Source organism: Suillus paluster (assembly GCF_016628075.1).
Source record: "Suillus paluster strain FC165 chromosome Unknown EDB91scaffold_107, whole genome shotgun sequence".
NCBI lineage: Eukaryota > Fungi > Basidiomycota > Agaricomycetes > Boletales > Suillaceae > Suillus > Suillus paluster.
The window spans coordinates 98,925-115,577 of NW_024537667.1; the positions used below are offsets into that span (position 1 = coordinate 98,925).

Consider the following 16,653-nt stretch of genomic DNA (forward strand, 5'->3'; position numbering starts at 1 on the left):
ACTGGGTTCCCCTAGAATTCGATTTACAAGACAAGAGGATAGCCATCTTTGGTGCCTCGAACTTATGTTCACACAAAACGAATATCATAGCTAGTGTATCGTGTCCACTGCACACTTCAAAAGTCCTGCCTCGCCGCGGCACTACTGCTGAGTATGCTGACTGTGGTTTTCGTGGGCTCGTGGAAGCCAGACGCCAGTTCTCTGAAATCGAACCCGCATGATGGCCCCATTCCTGGTCTTGCTGAGCGCGTTATATAATCATGATTCTAATGTCACAATATTAATCTTTTTGGAGGATTGAACGGCAGGCTTTGCCAGTCACCCCGCTCAGCCCTTCGCGTCACCCGCTGTAGACTCGGACTCGGGCGCTGACCCGTCGTTTTTAATCGAATCCATGGGCGTCTCAGATCCCGAGTGCATTCGTCTTTCGGATCGTGCTTTTACTGCCTCGGCTTTACGCGATTTCCTGCCTTCGTCATCCGAGGTGCCAGACCTTGTGCTGTACAGATCTAAAGCAGTACCGGAATACATTAGCGCTGATTTGCTGCCGGCCATATTTCCTACTCTATTTTAATTTTCTAAACGGGTTTTATGACAAGACGCCAGCGTCAGCGTAGCGGAGCCTTGGGGTCCCTTTGCGTGCGTGTATTCTCAACATCCACTTTGGTATAGTATTCACAGCGCCGAAAACCTTTGTGATGACTCCTGCAGGCCTGAAGTCCTAAACCTCGTCCTCCCTAAACCTCAACATTTCTAAACCTCGTCTGTCCTAAACCTCGACCTCTACTTGTTTAAACTTTACACACATACCTGCCACGCCAGTAAGTCATGTGATCAAATCCAGGACACAAACTACTCATACTCACCGCAAGGAAACCAAACCCTATGCATAACTCCCCGGTGCAGCAGAAAAATATTGCGCAAGATGTAGGACAGTCCGCACTGTTAGGGTCACTGGCAGGTAGTGATGCTGCAGATATTGATGTTGTCAAAACAGCAACAACAGCGAGGACACGGGAGAAACGCATTGTTTGCGAGGATGACTCGATAAATCTGAAGGGGACAGTAGGAAGACAGCTTGCTTTTATGTGCTTTATATTGTTTATCATGGCGATGTAGGAAGAACCTATCTACCCTTTTGAACAGATGATACATATCTGCAATGCCAGCAGATTGCCACCTAAGATTATGAGAACTTCGTTCATACAGAAGGTTCGACCATGACTTAATTGCCTGGGCCCTGGGCGGCCCTTGTGAAGCAAGATCTATTTGGCGTGAAACAAAACATCACCTTGCGAGGCAAGGTCAATGCCGGCTCGGATCCTCTGTCGAGAATAAACTAATGTTTCCTTTCATAGCTAATTTGTTGTCGTAGGGCACGGGAATCAGAGGGATACGCTCATTTGCGAAAAAAAAGAGCAAAATAAAATGGAGCTACTGCACGTGTCGATATTGTGCTCGATGATTACTGATACTAGATAGTCCCACCAGTCCGTGTGTCCCAAGAGTTCGCGCATTGACTCTAGCACACGCAATTCTGCACGGAATCCTTATGTATGTTGCATTTAGGTGCTCCCCAACATAATACACAGTGCCATGTTTTTTGTTTGAAGAAAATCGAAGTAGATCTCGTTCCATGGCCAACTTATTGGTGCTGGAGGCTAGTTTTTGGCATAGAAGGCTCGCTCTAAAGGTCAGATCACCACATAAAATTCTGGAATGCGGTATGATGGTTATACACGATGAGAGAATACTAAAACAAAATTTTCTGGGGCCACATGCTTGTCAGGATCATCTGCAATAAAAGAAATATGCCTCAGACGTGACAATCTATCCAAAGCGTTACATCGAGACTGTGTAAATCGAAACTCCGCAATGCCAAATTGAAGTCCTTGCAACACACTAGTACGTACGAACGGTTGCGGACACTGCGGAGTGTGAAAAGGCATTGCGGCAGACGGGTGACATGATGTGACAAAGTGCGCGAACTCTAGGGAAAATGCACTTTTCTGCGCGGTAACTCTCCGCCAGACTCAACACGTCGAGTTTCAAAAGAAAAACTAGCAGATGTTGTACTTTCGATGTCAGGCTATCGAACTGTCAAAGAATTAAATTTTTATGTTTGTGTGTTGTGGAGTAATAGACGTTACCCCAAAAATGTGCAAACTCTAGTGGACATCTAGTAGTAGTGAATCAAAAAACGGGCGACCGATAAAGATGCAGACGTAGATTCATGAAAAAAAGCACCACGACCCCCCGATCATCTCCACATCAAAATTACCCTTCTTCGGAAGAGGCGGAAGCACAGCGCTCAAATCAACGAATTTATCCACCAGAAGCCAATCAGTGTTGTCCTCGCCCGCGCTGTCCTTATCTCCTTCCTCGTGCTCTGTAACAAATGAAGAATCGTTCTTCCATTTGACGATGATCACGTTTTTGATGGGCCGTCCGCGTTTGCTTGACATAGGTTTGGGTTCGGAGCCTCAGTTGTAGGAGCCTCAATTTTCGGCTGAGGCTCCCATGCCTAGGAAATCTGGGCGATGGACCTGGCTTCTTCATCTGAGACATCCATGATGCCATCAAATGACGTGAACCCGCCTTCGCAGAGCGTAGCTGCAGGACCCCGGCTGCTCCCTATACTGTATGTCCACTGGTAGCGCCTCACAAGTCCTTGAAATCACCCATCCTATGGTCCTAAAAGTTGTGCCCCAGAAGCCTGTAGCACATACCCCATGTCCGTTGGTAGCACCCCGAGAGGCCGTGGATCCCGGGTTGAAGGTCATGCGAATGGTACACTAACCAACGACAAAGCTCAAACAGATGTCCGGTTTCCCTAAACAGGCACTGGTTGACTACGAACTGATGAAGGGATTCACCATGTAGCTATGTTTACTGACATATGGTACACTTATGCGGAACATTTGGTAGCAATAGTTGTGGTAGTCAAACCAGAATCAAACCGTTTTTTGTATCATCCAACCCCTGCCTTGTGAAGTTTGTGCTATGACCTGGCAAAACATCCTAGACGAGCTGAAAAAAGCCGCTCTGACAGTCAGCAATCAAGGACCAGCATCTGACAGTATCCTCGGAGTTAAGTACCTGACACTCCAGCATTCTGCAGACCACTGGGAGGAGCTTCATGCTCCCGTTCATGCTATCTTCGGTTGGGGACAAGAAGGGGGTCTACTATCTTCGAAATCGAGTCAGGCAGACTTTCTCCTTATACACGACTTTCTGAATACCTTTGCCCAAACTCTTTTTGGCACAACAGTAAGTCTACAGGACACTTATGGACACTTGCCAGTATCAAGGAGCTTGTCTACAATCTTGGAACATCCGCGCTCAGTGTCTCAGAGGGCCGGTATCACGCTATGAAACCATGGGCCTTTGAATGGTAAGTTTGAAGTCTATGAAACACTGTAAAACACAAATTTATTACTGTCTACAGGTGGGAAGCAGCTGGGATGGTGGCAGTGTGCGAGATTCTTGCGTTGCAGTTCGTGGTACGGTCTTGCAAGAGGCAGAACCACAGGTTTGCCTAGGTACTTCAGTAGCACGGTAATATGTTTCGGAAAATTTCCTTTTTTGGTATGTTTTGGCTACCATGCATGTCCGAAGTGCGCCCCACAAGGCTCAAAAGTGTTGTGCCCCGCAAGGAAAATTTTGAAAATTTGCAGACATGCGGTATAGGGAGCAGCCGGGGTCCTGTAGCTGCCTGTTCGAATGAAGCTACAATACACGTATCCCTGCGTCTTGGAGGTTCTTCAACAACTTGCCGCTGCGAGGCGACGCGAGAAGAATCTTGTGGGATGCGGATCGGGTTCGGAACTATGACAAAAATTTCAGTATTATGGTCGAGCAACATGGGTGATACGATACGATACATACCTCCGTAGCCAATTTTTCGAGGACGTTGGACGAATGAAGCGCCATGAAAGTGTCTCAGTTGATTTCAGACATCTTATCTGCTGCTCACATGCGTCCAATAAGAATCATGCACGGACGCATGCAAAAGTTAAACCCTGGGTTTGTAAAACACGCTCATCAATACCAAAAAAAATCAAAGCCGAAGGGACTTACGCGACCCTTGAGAGCAGTCAACATTATATGCGTAGCATCAAGACAATGTATATAATTGGGCGGGAACGCCGACGCCTACTTTACAGCATTCACTTCAGCAGTCGCAGTAGGGTCGGAGATGAATGCGCTCTCCATGGCTGTCATGACCTGTTTACACTTCGTCTTACGGTAGGGCTGTATGATAGGGAGACCTAGAGGCGTCGTCCACACGATGGACAACATTTGTTCTTTCCTGATACGGTTCTTGGGGAGGGAAGAACTGTTCTTCTTACGCCCTTTGGGAGATTGTAATGCATCTGGAATGCGCTCGGCTGGGATGGATTTGGAGATGAGGTGGGCACAGATGTTAGGCCAGATTTGAATGGTTTTGGCTCCTGAGAATATAAGTGTAAGTTCGAGGGTCTCGGATGAGAGAGAATGTATGCCTTCTTGGCAAGATAAGCACTAGCACCCCAACAATCTTCCTCAGGAATATCTTTCGTATCCTTAAACTGCCTCTCAATCTGCTCATGAGCACCAATATAAGTTACGCCATACACAATAGTCATCACCTGCCCCACCACATCATGTCAGCTTCCAACTCTCCCCAAACAACAAAACGAGCACTCACAGTCTGCTCAACCACCTTCCCCAAAACCCGACCAGCAAGCATGATAGCATACTTGTCACCCCTTTTGACATCTTCTTCAAGCAGCCGCTCCACCATGTTCACAACATAGGTGTACATGATCGCTGACATTACAGAACAAGCCGAAAAACCTACAATGCATGCGATCTCAATCTTATAATTGACGCTATACCAATCAGAATGGTTATTTGCTCTCTCCTGCATAAAAGCCTTCAAACGGGTCCAGTACACGCTCTTAGCTTTGATGTTCATGTTCATGTTCGGGGGCTTTTCAGGCTCTGGCTGGTCAAATACTACATGGGGGATCTTGCACAGCAGCTCACTGGAGTTCCAGACTTTGAGTATGACATCAAAGATGTTGCGGTTGACTTTCCAGGGTGTGTTACCGAGAATGTCGAGTCCTGCAAACACGAGCTCGACGTTACTGAGCACGGATGCATGCTCAAGGTAGGTTTGTTGTTCTTGGCAGTCTTTGATGTGCATGATGGCAGCTGGTAAATTAAACTTTGTTAGTGAGCCGTTGGTTGAGGTGCATGTGCATGCTCACATCGATTGTAGAGATATCCGCCTTGGTCATGATTGAGCCATGGCTTGGGTCTGACGACCATGATGCAGGTGAAGTGCTTTGTGCAGGACATCTTTTACAGTGTGTTTTGCGATCACTGGGTTTAACTAGATGATACTGAGCTTCTGCGTACGCATGGTAGAATGTGGGTTGGTTTTCTTTACTGTGGAGAGCTTCCAACCGATGTAACACGCAGGAGACAAGTGGACGCCGTGTTGAATGAGACAAGAAGGCTGTCAGCATCAAATGGGCTGCTGGATGTGTGCTTGCTATTCTGATAGAACGACATCACAGAATCGATACAGAAAGTGAGTGAAGGAACCAAATATTGCTCAAACATGAGCTAGGATGTCGCTATGCACTTCGTTCAGTGAGGCAGACAGCAATTCAGGAAATGTACTATTGCATTGAAATTCAACAACACATCCCCTTCCTGAGGTGTCTTGACCTGGCTCTTCGCACTGCTCTCCGCGTCGATTGCGTTACCAAAAGTAACAGCGAACCTGCGCTCCTTGTACTTGGCGATGACATTAGGAGAGGAGTGGGGGGAGGCGAATTCAAAATGTAGGTTTGAGGAGCCATTGTCTATGATAAGAGGGACACGCTTGGACTGAAAGTGTCGGGAGGTATGATACTCGGGAAACTTGTTGTCAGAATATAGAATGTGTTACTTGTTTCGGCTTCAGCTGTTGAATATCACTGTTTTTTTTTTTTTTTTTTTTTGGAAAAGCAGGTTTATTACGTAGCAACTGACGCCATCGAGCTCTATGTAAACGCTTATAGCGACTCTCACTAGTAAAGTCGTCCGAGGGAAAATGCTACTTACTCACATTTCATGGTCATGAAATAGTGTGGGACTCTAAGAACTACCTGGTTGCCTTGTTCTGCAGGGGCCTGGGTAGCTTGATACCCACTAAAACCTCAAGGTTTGTTACCCAGTCGTCATTAGGGGGGTGTTGTTGATTAAGTAATATGTCTGACCACGTTAGTCTTACTTTTGTTTCCATCTTGGTGTCTCGCCTAGTTTTGCTTGCAAGTGCTCGATCTAGTTGTAGTTGTTTGTCGATGGCATTCGTCCATCATCTTCTTATAGTGTCTTCATTGTGGGTGGACTCGCGGATTACTCTTTCGCATCTTATTGTCCATATTAAGTACGCCGATTCGGAGATCAATATCCTAAGGAGACGTGATGCTCCTCTCTTTATCCGAGCATTTTTCATGTTGTTTGGTGTCTTGGCTCGCATCGTGTTTGGGAGGGAAATGGTGCCGCAGCTGAGGACTAGACCGATGTGTGGTTCAGGGCAGGGGCCATGTTTTATTGGCCAGGTGTTTTTTGCTAGTTGCCAGATTGTTTTACTGATGGGGTTGCTGCATTGTGTTAGTATGTGATCCATTGATTCGATTTCGCCCGGGCATTGATTACAGAATGCTCTGTGTGTGTAGTTAGGTATGGATTCCCAGAATTCTCCTACTCGATAAGCGTTATTTAGCGATTTATATAGGAACATCTGGATATTTTTCGAGATGTCTTTGTTCCTGCAGCTGCGCCATATGGTTTTGTCCGTTTCTAGGTTGGACGATAGTGATTCAATGGCAAATCTTGTTATATTGAGGAGGGCTAGTGTCGCCCTTTTGTAGGTGAGGTTAGTTTTGTTCATGATCTCCATATACGCTAATTTCTGTGATATTTTTGTTAGTCTCGCTCCCTGGGTGTCAAAATTTCATGGGATGTATGTGTCGATTTGGTCAGGTTCAGTTCGGAGGGCTCCAACGAGCGCGAGTTGATCCGCTCTTTCATTTCCTATATGCCCGTTATGTCCTTTAACCCACTGGAATGTGGTGGGAGCTGGGCGTCTTCTTAGGTGGTAGGCTGCGGATTTGAAGAGGGTCGCATTGGCGATTCCTATCCAACCGGTATCCTCCCAGTTTGTCAGGTGCGTAGTTAGTCCATCTATGACATATCTTGAGTCTGTTATGATCTTCAGGGGTGTTAGTGGGTCAGCTGAATGTAGGGCTACTAGTACAGCTGTCAGCTCACCTATCTGGTTTGAGTGAGTATTTCCTGGTACTTTGATGGCTTTGTTGAGTTGATGGTTATCTCCTACCCAGATTCCTCCTCCGCATGACGCATTTAGTTTGCCGTTGTTGGTGCAAGATCCATCGGTATATATTGTTAGTTGGGGTCTTTATCGTCCGCAGTCCGCTATTGGTGTGCGAAGGTGGTAGGCTGGGAGTTGTATTATGCGGTCTGGGTTAGTGAAGATACAGAAGCTCTCTGATATGTGGCTCTTGTTTGTGATGGTGGGGTCGAAGATGATCTCGCTGTTTTGTTGTTTTCTCATGCATGCATTTTTCTCTATTCTTCTGTGTGTTAGGGTTAAGTTGTCTTTTCTTGGGGATGTGTTAGGGTTGAATGTTGGATTTAGGTTGTCGAGGATTTTTTTTGCGGTGCGTGCGCACTTGTCGGGGTCTTTGCATCCTGCCAATATGTTTTCGATGCATGCATAACATATGCATTTTGCCATGTTTTGGTGGGTGATGGTATTTGTTAGTCATTCGGCTATTTCTCTAAGGTCTTTTACTGACTTCGCTTTGTGGGTGTCTTTCAGGCACTTGTCTTTGGTTCTGTGATACATTTTTTGGGGGGCGCCAAGGTGGTACCATGCAGGCATTTGGTTTTTGATTCTTTCCGATAGTTTCAGTGGAGCGAAGCTTACGTTATGTTTTCTTGCTGTTTTTATTAGGTTTGTTATTTGTTTGGGGAGGCAGTTGGCTCTTATTCCTCGGGTTGGTGGGTCTCAGGAGGTTAGTAGGTTGTTTATTTCAGGTTGGTCTTTGATGTCATTTGGCTTCAGGCTATTTATTATTCTGTCCATTACAAAGGCCCAGGCCGGTCTGGAGTTAGATAGGTCCATGAATGCTTGTACCCAGGTGATTTCTTTTGCTTCGTTTCTGGTGTTGATATTTAGTAGACCTAGACCTCCTTCTGATACAGGTCTTTCCAAGCGAGCGAGGCTTATTGGGGGGGATTTGCGGTCATCCCAGATGAAGGTACGTATCTTTTTTGTGATTGCTGTTTCAATCGACTTAGGCATTCCTTGTGCTTTAGTTAGGAATTGTGTCATTCCGCCAATGATCATCTGTGTTATTAGACGCTTCCCGTCTAGGGAGGGATGGCACGTGTTCCATCTAGTAAGGTTTGTTTCGATTTTTACAAGTATTGGTTCCCATGATGTTGCGTGGTCTATTTCATTACCGATCCAGGCTCCCAGTGTTCTAATTGGGTTCCCGTCTTTTGCAACGTGGATTAGGTCATTCCATGGTTCGTCTTGGGGGTGTAGTTTTCTTTGTTGTACTACTTGGTCTTGGTGGGCTTTAGTACCAATAGGTAATATTTCTGTTTTTTCTAAGTTAAATTTCGCTCCTGATGCTAAACACCAATCTTTTAGTATGTCTTCTAGGTCCGAGTATCTATCGTCTTTGGATAGGTATATGGTGGTGTCGTCAGCGTACATGTTGACGATGATTTGATGGTTCAGGCCAGGGATGTTGAAGCCTTGTATTTTTTGTGAGTTTCTCAGTGTGCATGCTAGTGGTTCAATCGCTAAATTGAATAGTAGACATGATAACGGATCTCCTTGGCGCACACCTCTGGTAACTCGGAAGGGTGCGCTCATACAGCCATTGATAGCTACATGTGTGTATGCTGATTTATATAGGCTTTTTACTGTTTTTACGAACATTGGGGGTAGCTGGAAGGCGTCTAGTGTGTCGAACAGGTATGTGTGTTGTATTTTGTCATAGGCTTTTTCTTGGTCTAATGCTACGATCGCTCCGTCTTCTTCCATTATGTCTGTGTATGCGGTCATAGTTTGTGCCAGATGGATCAGGTCAAAGATGGATCTCTTGGGGATGAACCCGCTCTGGTTGGGGTGAATCAATTTGTGTATGACATTTGCAGCTTGTATCGCAAGTGCTTTGGTAAGTACTTTATAGTCAGTGTTTAGTAGGGTGATTGGTCTATAGTTCTCTATTTTATAGCGCTCCTTTTTCTTATACAGAGGGCACATCCAGCCTGTCATGAAGGAGGAGTTTGTGGTTACTTCATGTAGCTGGATATCTGTCATCACATACAGTGGCTCAAAAAACTGTCCACATGTTTGTGCTATTTTCACTATTTACATTATTGTATATGAATGGACAGGTAGACCAAGGTTATGCTAGTGGGGTACTCTGTAGTACTCCCTTGGGGCGTAAATTTGAGCCCTTGCCCGTGGGAATCCATGGTAATGTGGTGGTGCTATAGGCCTTACAAAATGATAACTCATGCGGACAGTTTTTTGACCCTAGATTAAAATTATATAAATCATTAGTTATGACACCATAAAGTCATGCCACTATTAAATAAATTATGAAGTGGTGTCATTATGACATTATTAAACCTATTGCTAAGTATATAATGAAGTGTGTCCCATATATCATAGTCACAATCACCATGAAAACCATCTCCTCTGCTCAAAGGGATAATATCCTTTCTCTGTCTACTACTGGCCTCTCCACTCATCAAATAGCCTCTAGAACTAGTGTATGCAAGTCTACTGTAGCTAAGCTCATCAAAGAATGTCACCCAGACAAGGAAAACTCCAGTGGAGGTTGTCCATCCAAACTCACCTCTACTGATAGGAGGGTCATTATCCAACATATCACCACAGGAAAGGCTGATAATGCTGTCCAAGTCACTCATCATATCAATTCCATCATCCCTACTCCAGTTTCTTCACAAACAGTGAGGAATGTCCTTAAGGAAGCCAATCTTAGGGCTGTAACAAAGAAGAAAAAGCCTCTTCTTTCCATCACTCATAGGAAGAGAAGACTAGCCTTTGCCCTAGCCCATCAAAACTGGACTGTAGAGGACTGGAAGCGGGTCATATGGTCTGATGAGACTAAAATCAATAGAATTGGGTCAGATGGGAAGGTATATGTGTGGAAAAAGAAGGGGGGCCCTCTTATAGACAGAGAGATTAATGGAACTCTCAAGTTTGGAGGAGGTTCTCTAATGGTATGGGGAACTATGGGGTGGAATAGTGTGGGAATGCTTGCAGAAGTTGAGGGGAGGATGGATGCTGAGCAGTATGTGGACATCCTCAACCACCACTTGCTGCCTACCATGGCAGAATCAGGAATTGATGAAGAAGACATTATTTTACAACAGGATAATGATCCCAAGTATACATGCAGAAGAGCCAGAGAATGGTTTGAAGAGCAAAATATTCACCTCCTTGACTGGCCAGCACAATCCCCTGATGTCAATGTCATTGAACACCTCTGGGGAGTACTCAAGAAGAAGCTTTTAGCCTATGAACACCCTCCTAAAGGAGTGTGGGAGTTATAGGAGAGAGTTACAGTGGAGTGGGGAAATATTACAGCAGAGGATTGTCAGAAATTGATTGAAAGTATGCCTAGAAGGATAGAGGCAGGAATTAAGGGCAAGGGAGGTCACACAAAATACTAGAACAGCTAATTATCTGTGTAAAATACTTGGGTCAAAAAACTGTCCACATGAGTCATCATTTTTTAAGGCCTATAGCGCCACCACATTACCATGGATTCCCACGGTCAAGGGCTCACATTCATGCCCCAAGGGAGTACTACAGAGTACCCCACTAGCATAACCTTGGTCTACCTGTCCATTCATATACAATAATGTAGATAGTGAAAATAGCACAAACATGTGGACAGTTTTTTGAGCCACTGTAGGTCATTGTCTTTATGATGTCGAAACTTGGTTTCTCATTTTGTGTCGCTTCTTGGTGTTTTTTGTGTAATAGTTTCCATACATCGTAAGGCACGCCATCGAGGCCTGCAGCGCTTCCCGATTTTGACGAGAGAAGGGCTTCAAGGATGTGTTCTTCTTTTAACGTCTCGTTCATGCGGTCCGGGGGGTTAGTGAGTTTCTGTTCAATCGGTATTTCGGCTAATGTTCGCTTTCTTGCTTCGCATCTTTCTCTGTCTGTGTGGTGTAGTGTGTCATTGGATTGCAGATCTTCATGGTACGTCTTTGCGATTGTTGCCATTTCCTCTGATTTAGTTGTGTACCTGTTAGTGTTAGGGATGTTTAGTCTGTATATGATGTCTCGCGGGGATTTTTGTTTGTTCATTCTGGACCAATATTTGCTGATTGTTTCGCCGTGAGTTGCCCATTGCGCTTGTGCTTTCAGTGTCGTTTTTTTGAAGTTTTTCTTTTGCAGGTGTTGGATTTCCTTTTCTAGGATAATTTCGTTCAGTCTTGTGTTTTCGGACATGTCGATGTCGTTCGCGTTTGCTAGCTTGCGAAGGTCTTTCGATAGGGTGCGTATTTGTTGATGTATCTTATGTAGGTGGGTTTTTGCTGTATCTTTAGCGATTTTATTTATATCGGTTTTAAAGTCTTGCCATATGGTTTGAGGGTTCGATTCTTTGGTGCGTTGTGCATTGTTTTCTATTATAGACTGGGTTTTTCTTCCCATTTCAATTATTCTGTTCATTAGGGATGTGTCCGATATCAGGCTTGGTGGCCAGGACCATCTTCCCTTCCCTATGTGGGGTAGGTCTGGAGGCGCAAATCTGACGGAGACCATCTGGTGGTCAGTGGGGATCTGTCATGAATGTTACCAACTGCATCTAAATTTCGATTATCAAACCTAAGAGACCCTATCCGATAAGATTAGATTAGATAAGATCCCTGATAAGATAAGATGGATAACCGATTAACGATCACTATCTTTACATCACATCTATACTACATCGACGTCATCCATCTATATCCATAACCCTAGACATACGAAGTCATCACATCCTTAGAAGTCCTACGATTAGGCAACGGGTTACATCATAAGCATCTACATGCCTCTATGATCGAACCATAACCGAGAGTCCTTTACGAGCCACCTCTCGAAGAATCATCATCCCTTCACATCGCAGACCTTCACTTCCCACACATGACACATTAAGAGTTACCTTACCTCTGTCATTCACCGAACCCCTTACATTAGAACCTGTTGCACAGTCACAGCTACACCCCTGAACCCTATCACAGAAGCGCCACTCATAGAGAAGCATGCTCATTACCGAAGACCCTGGAGAAACCCCTAGATCCAATCGTACCCGATACATCTCCAGATCCTATCTCCTATCGAGATCCTTTAATCACCGCTCGAGACTTCTTGTCACAGAACTCTCTCACCCTTCTTAATCTCCGTTCACCCTGAATAGAAGCAGTACCCTAAGAACCCTGCTTAATCACCAATACCCCTATGAACCCTTTTCCCCTTCTTGTAGTTGATTGGTTGATAAAGATGCCCTATACCCTAGGTGCAATGTTATGACCGTATATAGATATATCACAACCTTTCATACTCAGATATCTCCGACCCAAGTATAGTATATAGTCTAGGTAGTAGTCAGTAGTACTCCTTAGACTTAACCTCTTCGTTCTTACGTCATCGTAGGCCTAGATGTTTCCCTCTCAATACTATCCCTGCTTTATCCTCTCTCAGACGAGTCCTGTGGTGTGATCCGATCTCCAGACACCTACTAGTTAGGTTAAGGGACGTTGGTCATAACAGGATCTGGCTTATTAGTGAGTTCCATTCCATTAGACTTTCGGTATGTCTACTCAATGTATATATTCTATCTAGGCGTGATAGTGTTTGATGGTTGCTACTGAGTGTGAATAGTCTTCAGTGCAGGTTCTCTATTCTCCATGTATCTTGCAGGTTTAGTGTGTTTCTTAGGTCCCTCAATGCATCTATCGCGCTTTCATTGTCTAGTCTTGCAGGAGCGCGGTCAATAGGGTCTTCGGTGAGGTTAAAGTCTCCCATCAGGAAGTCTATTGATTCGAGGCTATGTCTATGTAGTTCGGTTTGGATCGTATTCCAGAAGTCTCTGTGTTCATTCAGGTTATTTGGTGCGTACACGTTTAGTATATTAATTATTTTATTATCATGCCAGCTGATGGATAGTATAATTGCTCGCCCAGGGATGATGACATGTAGTCTGGCGCTCGAAGCGTTTGTTATTTCTTTGTTTAGGATGAATGCCACTCCAGCTGAGCTACCGGGTCTCGCCGGGTCGCTCGAGTTTAGTACTAGGAGTCTGCATGTGTAGAGGGAGTCGATCTGTGACTGGTGTTCTGGGCATAGGTGTGTTTCTTGTATGCATAGTACACCTATCCTTTGGTCTCTCATTCCATTTGGAGATTTGGTTTTGACCTAGGTTTGCAGAGGTGCGTCCTCTGATATTTAGTGTTGCTAGTTTGATATTGGCTCTTGTTTTCCAGTTGTCGGTGGTATGGTTAGTGATTGGGTTCGCGTTCGGGGTATGTTGTGTGGTGTTGGTGTTTGGTGCAGGGTGGCGGGCGGGTGTTTTGTTGTGTGGGTCATTTGTGGTGGGGGTTCTTAGGGGGCGTTGGAGATTTTGGTTGGGGTTGTTGCACAGGTTGTGTGGTAGGTGTTGGTTGTTTTCGATTGCGTGTTGCGGTTGATTTAGTTCTTGCCTGGGTAGGGCAGATCCACTTCCAGATCCTCGGGGACGGTCATCGGAGGGCCACCCAGTGGTATGAGGTGGCTCTCCTCCACATCCATGAGGGCGAGAGCCAAGGCCAGCAGAGAGACCAGTTTGAGGGGGGGGATGTTGAGAAGTGGGTGTGATCGTTATACTAAGGCTACATTACGATCGTTATGTAGCTTAGAGTCGGCATATCCTGGCCGCCTTTCAGTGGACTATGTTAGCATTTTTGGTGAATAGGGATGCCCAGTACGCTCCAATTTTCTACTAGTAAAAACTTCAGCCTCTCGGCACGACTCGTCCAAACCTAAATAGGTTTCCGTGGTCTGGCATGCACCATGCTTTGGTGAGACAATTCCCACTTTCCTGTCTCGCTAATGCGATCAGTATATTTGGGCAGGGAATCAGTGGTGAACGGATCGCGTCTCGATGATCCGTTTTTGCCATGACAATTTTCCAATTCACACAGGTACTGGGCCTAAGTTGGGTTTATTGTGGCGAGTGTAATTATTGAGGGACGGGTAGCTGACAGGTGGCGACGGGAGTTTATTCACAGGATGGGGATACGAGGTGGTACATAAGAGGTTGGGTGGTTGGGGGGTAAAGTGGCTGAGGGGGGTTTGGAGGTTAGCACGTAGTAGGAGTGAGGTACACTTTTGTATATACTTGGCATATGGAGAGGTGATATATAGTGATATATGATGGGTCTAGGTGTTTCGGCCTGGTCTGCCACCTCTGGGTCTCCCTGTCTGACGGGATGGGTTTGTCGCGTTCCTGTTACTCAGTTTTGGGCCATTCCATTGTGGGATTTGTGGGAATGGACATAGGCCGCGTGGGTGCATGAGAGAGTGGCAGATTTGGTAGGGGTATAGCGCCGCAGCTATTCCACAGCCGTCTAATCCAGTGGGGTATTCGAGGATGTGAAGGAAGCTTCATAGTTCTGTCCACGTTTTCGCGTTATTCGTTGGACTTGTTGTGAATATATTGAATCGAGGTACAGATAGACCTCCTGTCACCTTGAAGTCTAAGATTTCGACGCGAACGGAGTGAATGAGGTCATGCGTGGCTTTGTACACAAGCTCGTCATCTGGGAACCCGCACATAGAGAAGGTGTCATCAATGTGGCATCTGTTGTCGTCGTATGCCCAGATGTCGATGACAGTTTTGCGGACAATGTCTGCATCTGGTGTGGTGAAACCGGATAGACAGAATAGTAATTCTGGGGGGGTTGCACAGTTGAATGGTAGCGCCTCAAATGTGATGTCCGTAGAGGACCATATACGTTGGTCTATGATTAGGTTTTTCGCTTCTTCGGAGATCTTGTGTACTAAGAAGCCAATGGGGAGTTCTTTAGCTCCTCGTCCGCCTTGGGGATGGGGCGGGGAGACACGAATTGGTGGAGCTTCTTGGTGAACAAAGTCAGAAATGATTGATATACTGGCTCGGATGTGTTCTGCTATGATTGCCGTTTTCTCCGCTACATCTTTGCCGGATTGGTCAAAGACTTGCACCATAAACTTCGGGTGCTCCACCTGGAACCAAGCAAGGAGCACCTTATTGTTGAGGTGATCGAATATTTGGGCAGAGTGCGCCATATGTATCTTGGGGAAGCCACCGATGGGCGTGGGAGTGAACTGGGGTAGGATTGTGCAGTGGTTAATTCCGTTTTGGCTTAGTACGGATCGGTTTGCTTCCGCTAGTGCGAGGTGAGCAAGGATGGCATCCTCTTCCTCGGTTTGCTCACGTATGGTAGGGGGGCTGTGGGGTGCGCCCATGATTTGGTCTACCATGGCGTTACCAGGGGCGTGCATGGAATTATGAAGGTCGCTGTTCTTAACTTCGGTTGCCGTGGTCTCTTGGGGGGTAGTGGTTGTGACGTTGAATTCACGGAAGACGAGAAGGTCAGGTGGTTGTGTGGGCCCGCTGATCTCGCGGTAGATGGGTGTGGGTGTGTTTGGGGGAGATGTTGGGGAGGGGGGAGAATCAGGCAAGAGGTTTGGGGGTTGTTCCATGCTGTCGTCGTCTGGTAGGACGTTCTGTGGGAAGTACCTCGGACCAGCGCGAGGGGTCTGGGATGAGGGGCGGGGAGTGGAGGGGTATGGGCGAGTCGTTTGGGAGATAGCTTTAAGGGATGTCGGTTCCTTATCCCTCATCTTGGGGTGGACGGGGGAGTTTGGAGAATTGTAGGGGGGTTTTATAGTTTCGTATTGAGTCGCAGATTTTGTCTGGGTGTCAAACATTGGGGTCGGGGGACACTGTGTGGCCGGGTTCATTTTGTTAGCGATGTGGGGACGTGTTTTAGGGTACCTATATTCAGGGATCTGTTCTCAGGAGGACGGTTAGCTGTGGTGCGACGTTAGTGTAAGGTCGTTAGTTAGTGTTTTCTTTTACGTCGGGCGTAGGCTTGTTTCTTAATCTTGTCTGCGATGCGTGTTTCTCGTGGTGCGGGATGGTATTTTACGTGTGTGGTTCAGTTTCGGTATGGTTTTGATGTGGGTTGGCTGCATGTTCGTGTGTGTGCTTTAGGTGTTTGATTTATGATGTTTATGATGTTTATTCGAAGCCAGTTGTTCACTGTGAGCGGGCGTCGCTCTACCTTGTCCACGAAAATGCGTGGGAAAACTGACCATGGTAGTGGTACGAGTTCAAGGGCCTCCTCATATCACTGTTTTCAAGGTGCAGTCTACAATTACCATTGAATTACAACAAGGGATGAAGGTAGCTCGTGGGCCAGTCACTATACAACAACAGAGAAAACACAGCTAAATCTACACCTCCGGCCAAACGCTCCGAGACCTCTCCATTTGGAACCTGAAGTCATATACCCTCGAAGAGA

The 16,653-nt window shown here is 46.0% G+C and overlaps 4 protein-coding genes across 4 annotated transcripts; 1 reads left to right on the plus strand and 3 right to left on the minus strand.

Annotated features, from left to right (window-relative positions):
• Window positions 1-3,003: 3,003 nt before the first annotated feature.
• On the plus strand, window positions 3,004-3,896 carry EDB91DRAFT_1086838 (uncharacterized protein; the record flags this gene model as incomplete). The annotated part of the gene is made up of 4 exons (XM_041316124.1): window positions 3,004-3,270; window positions 3,312-3,394; window positions 3,449-3,503; window positions 3,678-3,896. The coding sequence occupies 4 exons, from the start codon at window positions 3,004-3,006 to the stop codon at window positions 3,894-3,896; spliced, it is 624 nt and encodes a 207-aa protein (XP_041171289.1).
• A 953-nt stretch (window positions 3,897-4,849) lies between these two features.
• Window positions 4,850-5,316, minus strand: EDB91DRAFT_1263987 (uncharacterized protein; the record flags this gene model as incomplete). The annotated part of the gene is made up of 2 exons (XM_041324470.1): window positions 4,850-5,199; window positions 5,256-5,316. Coding segments are annotated over 2 exons (411 nt in total), but the record flags the coding sequence as incomplete, so codon positions are not given.
• A 324-nt stretch (window positions 5,317-5,640) lies between these two features.
• EDB91DRAFT_1061683 (uncharacterized protein) lies at window positions 5,641-5,871 on the minus strand (the record flags this gene model as incomplete). The annotated part of the gene is made up of 1 exon (XM_041314470.1): window positions 5,641-5,871. A coding segment is annotated over one exon (231 nt), but the record flags the coding sequence as incomplete, so codon positions are not given.
• An 8,878-nt stretch (window positions 5,872-14,749) lies between these two features.
• On the minus strand, window positions 14,750-15,970 carry EDB91DRAFT_1086840 (uncharacterized protein; the record flags this gene model as incomplete). Its single annotated transcript, XM_041316125.1, has 1 exon — window positions 14,750-15,970. One exon carries the CDS (start codon window positions 15,968-15,970, stop codon window positions 14,750-14,752), a length of 1,221 nt encoding a protein of 406 aa, XP_041171292.1.
• Between the last annotated feature and the right edge of the window lie 683 nt (window positions 15,971-16,653).